At 45.5% G+C, this 11,496-nt stretch overlaps 1 protein-coding gene across 1 annotated transcript in view; it reads left to right on the forward strand.

The window, feature by feature from the left end:
- LOC140425037 (receptor activity-modifying protein 3-like) overlaps positions 1 to 10,743 on the forward strand; it is a 77,381-nt gene extending 66,638 nt beyond the window's left edge. The window contains exon 4 of the mRNA XM_072508826.1: positions 5,230 to 10,743. Coding sequence (XP_072364927.1) covers positions 5,230 to 5,485 — 256 coding nt within the window. The 3' untranslated portion in view covers positions 5,486 to 10,743. The remainder of the gene's footprint in view (positions 1 to 5,229) is intronic.
- Positions 10,744 to 11,496: the final 753 nt, after the last annotated feature.

Raw genomic sequence — 11,496 nt, forward strand, 5'->3', positions numbered from 1 at the left:
TGGTGTTGCACACTCCGGATGCGCCGTCGTCGGAATTGGGAGCACTGGCTCCTGACTGGTGGTGCAGATCTGCACAGGGCTGCATAGTGGCCTAGCTTCCCGCAGTTTAAACAGCGTCTGCCTCTTGCAGGGCAATGTTTCTTTAAATGGGCGATGCCACAGGTCGTACACGTCATGACGTCGGCGTCCTGACGTTCTGTGCGTCGTTGCACATGCGCAGTGCGGTTCCCAGACCTCTGCACCTGCGCATTTCGGGTTTCGGCCGCTTCGTTATCCCGTTCGTATCACGCATGCGTTGTGCCCCGGGAAGAGCGCGCAAAATGGCCGCTTTCGTCAATGTTGAGGTGCTGCATCCGGGAGATGGCCTGCACACTCTCCACCTCGTGGGAGGCTAGTCTATCATTTTCTGCCGTTTTGTACTGGGAATAGCGATTTTCCGCGTGCTCATGCACTGTGCATGTTTCAATCGCGACTGGCAGGGTCAGTAGCTGCTCTCTCAGAGGATCAGAGTGAACTTCAAAAATGATTTGGTCTCTGATCATGGAGTCAGTGATATCACCGAAGTTGCAGGATTGCGCTAGCAGTCTAAGGTTAGTTAAATATGGTGAAGAATTCATCTTTACCTTGCAATCACTGCTTGAATATGTAGCGCTCGAAGATTTTGTTGGTGTCCACCTCACAGTGGCTGTCAAACTTGTCCAGGATGGTCTGAAACTTTGTCTTGTCCTGGTCTTCGGTGAAGTGAAAGGAGTTGAATATTTCCAAGGCCTGATCACCCGCTGTGGTGAGGAATAGAGCTCTCTTCCGTGCATCAGATACACCATTGAGGTCTGATGCTTCGACGTAAAGCTGAAATTTCTGCTTGAATGTCCGCCAGTTCGCACTGAGATTGCCGGAGGTCCTGAGCCGTTATACATTCGCTGGTCATCATGGATCTTGCTGAGTTGAACTAACTAGATTGAACAAACTCCTGGTATCATGTGTTATGTAATTTGGAATAACACAAGCTGCCACTTGATGCAGTTTTGAGTAAAAGATACTCCAGACTTTGAGGTGAGTTCAATGTGTTTTATTGAACTATTAGCACAGTTCTCAGTGAGTTTGACTCTCTGCTAATCTAAATGTAGTAACTCAGTCTAACTGAACCAGCCTTGCTCTAAGCACGTGCTGGGGTGTGATGCTGAGGATACACCCTGTCTCACTCTGTAGATGTTGGTCTGTGGAAAGAGGTGGGGTGTGAGTGCCTCATCCCTTTTATAGTGAGATACCACCCCTGAGTGTCCTGACTGCTCATTGGTCGTGTCCTATTCTATGTGTTCATTAGCTGCATGTTTGCATATCATGACAATGACCTCACCACCTTTGGTTGCCACACCCCTCAGGTGTAATCAGGGTTTTTTCATTTCTGTTTTTTGTTCTTCTTTTCTTAACATTTTGATAATAATAATAATCTTTAGTGTCACAAGTAGACTTACATTAACACTGCAATGAAGTTACTGTGAAAATCCCCTTGTCCCCACATTCCGGCACCTGTTCGGGTACACAGAGGGAGAATTCAGAATGTTCAATTCACCTAACAAGCATGTCTTTCGGGACATGTGGGAGGAAACCGGAGCACCCAGAGGAAATCCACGCAGACGCAGGGAGAATGTGCAGACTCTGCACAGACAGTGACCCAAGCCGGGAATCAACCTGGGACCCTGGTGCTGTGAAGCAGCAGTGCTAACCATTGTGCTACCATGTCGCCCATAAACCGACCATAAACCTACTGTACTTGTCACAGTTTGTAAATATTAACCGCTCTGCCAAGATGCTTACCACAAGTGTATAGTTTAATTGCATAGTGTCTAGATTGAATTCAAAGATGTATTGGGCTGGATTCTCTGTTTCAGGGACTATGTCCCCACCCCGTTGTGTAAACTGTGGTCTTTTGCACCAGAAAATTGCCGTCAAAAGGCCACAGATTCTCAGCCCTGCAGGAGGCTAGCAGGGAGCCGTCTTGGAGCTTGCAGCTCCAGTTGCAGATACGGCTCCCTGCACCTCCTGGTCAGAGGCGGCGCATGTGCTCCGGGGCGGCCTCCAGCGGCCGCGCTGTGCTCCATGGCGGGCTCAGACTGCGATAGTGCCCCGATTGGCCGCGCGCCCGACCCAGACCTGGCAGCGCGCCCGATCCGGACCTCCTGCACAATAAAGATCCAGTCCCGTCTGAGGCCCCCCTGCCCTCCGATCGGTCCGCCCCCGCCATGGTGGCCGTGGACTGAGTCCGCAGCCGCCTCACGGGTTTTCCAAAAGGCTGGGGCCATATTAGAATTATGCCGTTGGGACTTCCCCGATCGGTGGCGGAGAATAGCGGCCTGAGCCTCAAGCAATGGCAGCAGGTGGTGGATAACGCGGCGCACTCCACAAGTACCCCGCTTTTCAGGGGCTGGAGAATCGAGGAACCGGCGCCGGTCCTGATTCCATGCGTGAAACTGGATTCTCCACCTGCCGCCGGACGCGGTTTCATCGTCAGGGTGCGGAGAATCCAGCCCATAATATTTATTTCTGGTATTTTGTTCGAAGTAACTGTATAGTTGGTTATGTGTGTGTTACGTTTGTTCTAAAATGAAAAGCTTTCAATAAAAATCTTCAAAAACAAATGTTCACGCACGTCGCCCCTCTGCTGTGCCAGGTTGTGTAGGGCACAGCAGACCACCACAAAGCAGGCAATACTCTGGAGGGTGTCCTGTAGTGAACCACCAGAGCGGTCGAGGCATCAGAACCGCATTTTGAGGAGTCCGTACACCGCTCAATGACAGCACGGGTGGCCTCACCGGTCTCGTTGTATCGTCGCCGTCCTCCATACTGGCATCATTAGGGAGGTCCTCAGCGGCTATCCTTTATCCCCCAAGAGCCAACTGGCCATTCTGGGGCGGTCATCAAAGTGGCCGGGGATGTCCGACTGCATCAGGATGTAGCTGTTGTGCACACTCCCTGGGAAGCATGCACATGTGCATGATCTTCATGTGATGGTTACACATGAGCTGGATGTTCAGGGAGTGGAACCCCTTGCTGTTAATGTTGGCACAGCCTGATGGCCCAGTGTCTGCAAGGCGACATGTGTGCTATGTATTAACCCTTGAACCTGGGGCGACCCTGCGATGGTGGAGAATCCTGCTGCCCGGTCACCTTGTAAGGCCTGGTACAGATCAAAGTTTATATAGATTTCTGCCCTGGCAAACAGGGCATCTGTGACCTCAAAGATGCACTTGTGAGCTCTAACTTGTGAAATGTCCACAAGTCCCCGCTCGAGCCTGGAATGACCCCCAGGCATAGACTTTCAGAGCTGCGGTGTTCGAGAGTGGGTATCCTCCTCCTCCACATGGTGCCATGCCTGCAGGGACATGGCATAGGTGCTGCACCATCTTGTTGAGGCGGAACCTCCTGCGGCACATGCTGTCCGTCATATGTTCAATAGACCAGCGACACCTGCACACCCTGGGCCATCTCTGACCTCCCCCTCTGTGTCCCTCTCTGGCCTGATTGTGGGTCGGATCCTCAGGGTGTGGGGCCGGGTCAGGCCTGTCGACACTCCTGCCGCCACATCCTCTGGCATCTGGCCTATCAGCAGCACTGCGAGGGCAGCTTCCACAGGGTCCAAGATATCATCCATCTTGTGTAATCGCTGTAAAGAATTGAAGAGGGTGTGAGACTGACAACCAGCGGTGTGTTCCACCCCGGGACTCTCCATTCCCCCAATGCTCCCCCCTCCTTACATCCCCTGCCATCCAACACGTCCTGCCCATGCACCCCCGACTGCAGAGTGGGCCCCTGATCACCGGACCCCAGACCTTGTACCACAGACAGGCGCGCATAGCCTTAGTTGGACCAAGTGCTGGTCCTCTCCCCGGTGCATACACCCACCCTCTGGTCACGGAAATGTCCCCGGTGGTGGGGCCCAACCGCTGAGTTTTCGGATGTTGGCTGCTGCGTTCGTAGTGTTGCATCCTGCAGTGTTCAGGCATAGTGTCTAGGCCCCATGGTCTGATTGGGATGCTAGGCAATAACTTTCACATGCTGCATGACATGCCCATCCACGGAAATCCACTTGGGAGCTGTGAAGTATTTACTTAACTATGATTGCCAATTCACTATGATTGCCAATTCACTATTATCAAAAGCCTTCGGCCGTGCGGCCAGAGGCCTCCACGGTCAGTTGGAGTTATATGTGGTCGGTGGGACTGACAGGCAGGGGCTGGGATTGCCCCCCTAATGGGTGCTCGCGAACCAGGTGGTGGCATGGCAGACCAACGGGCGACACACCTGCCCCCACCCCCCACCCCCAACTCAGGGGCGATCACCAACTGCCCCCCCCCTACCGACCAAGGCTGCCCTCCTTGGGGCTCCCCCGAGCTCTAGGGCAGCAACCCCAGTGCCCCTGAGCTCATTGCCTGTGATCAAGGATGGTTAGTCACCTCCCTGGATTCCCAACTGCAGCTATTCTGCCAACTTCAAGTTTTTTAAAAGTTGTACTGTTCGGCACCCGCGTGACCACTTGCTGGGAGGCAGGTAGATCACGGGAGGCCGTTAGTTAGGGGTCATTCTCGTTAATTGTATGGAGATTGGCTTCAAGTGGTGTTTATTGGTTTCTCGCCACGCCATGGTGGGATCATGATTACGCCAATGGGAGCGGGCTGGTTAGATCACAAACGGACCAGCTCCTGGCGCGGTTCTTGATTTTGACCTCGCCCGCAATGTAACGCCCGGGTCGTGCTCTCGCTTAAGCGCAACGCAACTGTAAAATTGCACCCAACGTTTGAAGTCCAATATGACTTATTTGGAACTGCAGTTTTACACTGTTTTTCTCACTTCAAAGAAGTACCTAAGTTATGAGGTTGTGGGGAATATGTGCTGGAGACACAGACAGTGCAGTGAGCATTAGCTTCAACATGGGATGTGAATTTTCTTCTTCACTGTGTTTTCATTGCAGAACAGATCACCTGCCTGTTACATGATATATCCGAATTTCATTTTTTAACGAGGCAGGTTCTAAACTGGGTGTACGATCCACTGCCTGATTATTGTCCTTTCGGTGAAAAGACTATTTATTTCATGGTCACTTCTCCTCCTAGTTGCAGAGACTTTGCTGGTTCAATAAGTTACCATAAAATGCAATAATAAGCTCATTTATTCATTATACATTATCTTCAGAATATATGTGCTAATTAACTTTGTCTTTTTTATTCACAGCCATTACAATATTTTCTCGCATTGCATGGAGTCCTTAATAGAAAAAGTTGACTGCTTCTGGCCGAATCCACAAGCGGAAAACTACGTAATTAATACCCATAAACTTTTCTTTTCAAATTGTACTTTGGAGATGACAAGCTTCCAGGACCCTCCTGACAAGATCCTCATTATCCTCATCACAGTGCCCATTTTACTAACCATTCTAATGATAGCCTTGGTGGTGTGGTGTAGTAAGAGGAATGATATACTCGTGTAGGCTTAAGAATATTGGACAGCAATACAAAACTACTATTTTACAATCACTCTACTTAAATGTGATTGAGTCGATTCCACTGACAATGCCTTGATTGTTGTTCATCAGCTTCAGTTGGAAGGGGAAATGATCCAGTGGTGAACTCAGAGCAAGCACCTGCAACAGAGATGGATTAAAGCTATGGACCTTACTGGGGAAGAAACAGTGTCTCATTTACTCAGTAACAAAAAGTTGACCCATTGGACTCAAATGAACATTGTGTTACAAAATCATGTGGCTCAACAATTTATCAAACTCAGACACAATACTGGATAACCAATTGTATTCACTAGCCAACATCGCAAATTAAATTTGTAATACACAAATCTACTGTAAATTATAAAGCCATCTATGTAATGGTAAGAAGGGACATCTATGGATACAATCATATGAAGACGTTATCAGCACTTACTAAAAAAAAAATGTATCCAATCCACTTTAAGTTGATTTCTTGGCGTTGGAGTGTGTGGAGCAAGCTCCAGGAAGGATGTTGAGAGTACTTCCCAGAGAAGGAGAAGAATGAAAGGAAATGGCTGACTGTGCTTTCGTGAGGAGTGGTACGGGAACTGACAAGAGCTCTGCATTTCCTAAGCTCTCTGTTATGACTTAGAATTAAATATGCTGCTCATCTCCTCCCAGTTTGTTTTGGGGCAGTGGAAAAATGACAAAGGTTGTTTTGTGATGAACATTATGCTGTTAAGTATTAAACACACATAAGCGAAACAGATAATTGTTACCATAAAATGAATAATGATCAGAATACAATAGTTTTGTCCCAGTCTGTGATCGCTGTAATGTGAGTAGAAGTGAAGATTGCTGTGCTGTGTCCTATTTTTTGCCTGAAATGACATATACCTGCTTGTGTAAATTTTAAGCTGATGACCTCTTCAAACAATGGTCGGAAATTAGCGTGTTCCACTTAAAGTTAAAACATGCCTTTTGGTAAGTTAGTTAGTGCACCCGGGCTGCATATGACAACACAACATCTCATTTAACACGTTATTCATTCTCAAGACAATTTATAAAGGTTTTCTTCTTTGTCCTGAAAAACATGGGAGTGATCCTGATAATTACACTTAGTGAACACTGCATGTTAAGTTCTGTCACTGAACCCTGAACCCACTGTACTATCAGGCCAGGGAGAGTGTTGGCTCTAATTGATTAAGGAACATGTGGGTAATTTGTGCAAATGCACAAGCCCCTTAATGCATTTTGCGTAGCTGCACATGTGCATTAGCGTAAATGGGTCAACTTTAATTGTGCGTGGTCTGTGTGGCCACTTTTGAGAAAATGCTTGACCTTAGAAGGAGCATTGGTCAGGAAGAGATTACATTTCACTGGAGGACATTCAAGCCACAGGGGCTGCTTATTCTGTACCTGCCTTCCCCACGCTGCAGGCCTTGCTCTGCATCACAAGCCAGCTGTTTAGCTAACTGAGCTAAGCCGGCTCCCATACCGGCTGAGGTTATTCATGAAGGCCCTGCCTTCTGAACCTTGCTCTTCGCCTGAGGCATGGTGACCCTCAGGTTAAATCACCACCAGTCAGCTCTCCCCTTCAAAGGGGAAATCAGCCATTGGTCATCATGGACTCTGGAGACTTTAGACTTTACACCCGCCTTGGATCTTTGTAAGTTGTTGTGAGGTGTCTCATAATGCAGGCCATACAATTGCCACTTTGGAGGGGATTCAGGCGGGTACATGTCAGCCATGGGACCTGCTCTGCCTGGAAGCAGGGACACTTCCAATGAACTGACTCCTTGTCCCTGCTTAACCCTGGTCACACCTCCACCACATCAGTGGACTTTCTTGGGACAGATAGAGGTTTCACTCACCAAAAAGACCACAAGAAACACTGGGGAGGGTTATAACCTCGAGTACATGATTTAATTTTCAGCCATTCTGCTGTACTCCACTTCCAACCATGGTTACATTTGAATGGCACAGAAGGCTGAGGATTTTTCACGTCTTTAACTTTGGTGTCAATATTGAAAATATGTCCAGTGAATGAGAAAATCCATTTCTTTTTACAAAATTTCAAATTACAATTTAAAGATGTTTGGTATGTTTTTGTTCTAATTTTTAAACCACTTATTATCTATTATGGTAGAAAATAACATTTCACCTAATTGTGAAGATTTATTATATTTTATTTGAATTTTCCACATGCTCTGACTTGGACCAAGATATGAAAGTTTATTATGAGGGAACGTCAGAGGTTTTTGTGCTCTGCTCCTGAGGTACAGGATCCTAAAAAGCATCCTTCTTCAAAAAAAGTAGTATGCACAGAATAAAACAATAAACCATGCTTAAGATTAATATATTTAAAACTAAACAATAATTTATTTAAGTTTACTTCAGTCCACTATTCCATTTTAGAATAGGAGTCCTTAAATATGGGTGGCATGGTGGCACAGTGTTTAGCACTGCTGCCTCACAGTGCCAGGGTACTGGCTTCAAATCTGGCCTTGGGTGACTGCCTGTGTGGAGTCTGCACGTTCTCCCCGTGTACTACGGTTTCCTCTCACAGTCCAAACATGTGCAGGTTAGGTGGATTGGTCATGCTAAATTGCCCCTTAGTGAACAAAGGGTTAGGTGGGTGTGGTGATACACCACTGTACTCCCCTACCATTGTACATAGTATATAATAGTTGTGTGTAACGTGGCCCGGTAATACTGTGTATTGTACTGTAGCTCTGTAGAGGTTCGGTCACCGGTAGGTAACCCGACCTGGCCACGGAGAGCTCCGCCTTAGCCACTCCCCCGGGAGTTATGTATAAGAACCCTCTTCTGGGACCGGCCCCATTCTGTCTGGGGTCGTCTGTGTCGGGTAAGCCTCCCATGTAGTATATTAAATCCTTAGTTAAAGTCTCACATGTCTTTGTGGTTCTTGACGCTTAGTGCATCAGTGGGGTTACTGTGATTTGGCGATAGAGTGGAGGCGTGGGCTTAATGGGTGCTCTTTCCAAGGACCGGTGCAGACTTGATGGGCCGAATGGCCTTCTGCACTGTAAAGTCTATGCTTCTGTAACAATTAAGTTTATTTCCTACTTTATAGAAGCAATAATGTAAAATCCTCAATTGCCATACAAAATGAACTGACATATCTTGTGTGCGTATCTAATTCTCCCAGTTTCAAAGAACACAATGGTTAGTGGGACTACCATTGTAATTCACTGCTACTTTTTGATTCAAATAAGAGTAAAACATTTTACACATGGTAAGGTTAAAGTTACCCGTTTTCTCCTTCGCGTGAGGAATCCTGACAATGACCACCCTTTCAACTCAAATTTTAGAGTAACTAAAGAAGGCAGATTGAGGTTTTAAGTGTCCTCCAATTCCAGAATGATATTTCCTCCACCCTTTTTTAGGCATCCTCCCACCACATCCCTATCATCATTAGTCAAATCACCAATTTCTAGGCCAATGTTACTTTTGAACGCGTTTCTAGGGAAGACAGGCCTGATTTTCGCTGTCTTTTTCTGGAAATTCTTAGTTTCTGCTTGACAGTTGTTGGGTAGAGATTGGGATTTTGCCGCGCAGAGTCCGAAGCATGAGCAACACCTTAACACTTAACAATGACTGTATTCTTCCATTCTGATCTCTGTAGAAAATGCAATTCGTAACAGCTTGTCATATGGTTACCGTAACCCTAAAGGTGGTAACAGGATAAATTCCACTATAATCTTGATACTAAACGATTTGCAGAACTGATATGAAACCTAATCAAGAGGAAGAGAAGTTCTCCTTGTGGGTGGTGGAAGGGGTTGGGAGATGCTGACAATACAAAAGCTATGGAAATAATCTGGAACAGCATTTTCATAAAACCACTGTAATCGGAGATTGGTTCAAGTAACCAGTTGAGGACTACCATGTTTCTGTCTCATCATGCTATACACAATTCAGATGCAAGAGGCTGGGAAAGCAATCACTTCAGCTCTTTGCCAGTAACCATCTGAAGTTGACTATGATGAGGCATAAGCAATCGGGCTGAGGCAATCGTCAATTCCTGTTATCCTCTTGTATTGTGGTGAAACATCTGAGCTACTACTGTCCACACCTCTCCATTGTGGCATAGTTGAGATCAGACATTGTTGAAATGAGAATGCATTTGCTGGTGTAGTCTGTATTCAAACATGCTCTGATACTATGCACCACTTAGCCCTTTAGCTATTATTTCATGCTCAATCATTTATTTCCCTTATTTTGTACATCTGACAGCAGTGGCTCACATAATAATAATAGTGACATTGGGATATAGTTCCACAGGAGTCATCAACCCTTCAGTATCTCATCTAAGTGCAAGGTAAGACAACATCAGCAGGCAACTTGATCAATGGAAACACTATAGATAATCCTTCCCTTAACTAATGATCAATCAAATGTACTATCAAGCAGAAACTAGTGACTAGCAACCAGCACCAGAAACAGCAGCTATTTTTAGTACTTTTAAGCTCTGAGCATTGAGGCAAGTTGGAGCACTCTTATTCCTGCCAGGGTTGAAACCAGCTAAATCAGCTCAGGCCCAGAATCAATCCTGGCACCTTGATGGACTATACCATATGATTATTTACCCATCAAATTACTGGCTTCTGCCCTACCAGTGTCAGGCAATTTTATGGAACTGATTGCTTTTGACAACAACAATATGTTCCTGTATCAGTTCTAGTTTGTAAACCAGAAACATCTGATGATATTTTCTTTACTTTTCCTTTTGAATCTACCTCTTTTCACCTCCGAAAAGCACAGGAATATTAAATGCTATGCTTCAATTTGCAGTGTTTGAATATGCTTGTTTTTTGCTTTTAATTGATAGCACATTACTTTTAAAACTGTATTCTTGAGGCCTATCGCATCCCAGTGCTTATAAGCAGCCTGTAGGTGATTACGATTGTTATGCACCCGTGCACAGTAGTCCTGTGGGCGGTTAAGTGTATATTATGCTCCAGTGCAAATCACATTCAATGTCATAACATGTCAGAATTTTAAAAAGCTTGAAAAATATCTATGTATATATTATCTTTACTAAACATTTATGGTCAAAAATGAATCCCAGCATTTTGAAATGAATAAGAAAACAGATATATAAAAGGGGATGCTGTGCATCTTTGATTTTCAATGTTTCCAAATACTGTACAAACTATGTAGCCTTATCAAATGGGAAAAATCCAGCTTTGTATTATTTAAAAATTGAATTTTGGAATAAAATGTGAATTGGTGTGAAATATGTAGAAAATTGTGCATCTTTCTTTACAAGCTACTTTTTTATGCAGATCCAATTTTATGAATGTGCCAGGTGTGCCATATTAAGAAGAAACAATGTCCAAATTTCACATTGAGATGGTGTTGCAATTTGCAGCTCTCGCATGCGTTGTTTGCGATCAGCTGCACTATGGCTACAGCAGTATGGTTATGTTACTGGAATAGTAATCCAGAAGCTTGGCATTTGGTGATTTTGAGCTCAAATCTCACCACAAACATGGTGGGGAATTTAAATTCAATGATTTACACAAGTCTCAAATTAAAAAGCTAACATCAGCAGTGGTGACTGAAACTACTGGATTATCATAAATACCCAACTGGCTCATTGGTTATAGGCTCTGATCTGAATGCGACTCCAGATCCACAGCAATAACTCTGAACCGCCCATTGAAGTGGCCTAGCAAGCCACTCAAACTGCTACGGAAAAAAATAAGACAACAATCCAAGCACCTACTTCATATATGACTAATGGACACCCTGCCCAAGTCAACCTTGCAAAGTTGTCCTCACTAACATCTTGTGCCAAAATTGTGAGAGCTGTCCCACAAATTTGCCAAGGAACAGGTTAAGATAGTCGTACTCACAGAATCATACCTTTTAAGGAATGTCCCAGAGTCCTCAATCACCATCCCTAAGTGAGTCCTGATCCATCAGATGGTCAGCACAATGGTATGTAGATGGGAGAAAGTGGCCCTGAGAGTTTTCAACATTGGCTT

The sequence above is a fragment of the Scyliorhinus torazame genome, chromosome 6 (assembly GCF_047496885.1).
Source record: "Scyliorhinus torazame isolate Kashiwa2021f chromosome 6, sScyTor2.1, whole genome shotgun sequence".
Lineage (NCBI taxonomy): Eukaryota > Metazoa > Chordata > Chondrichthyes > Carcharhiniformes > Scyliorhinidae > Scyliorhinus > Scyliorhinus torazame.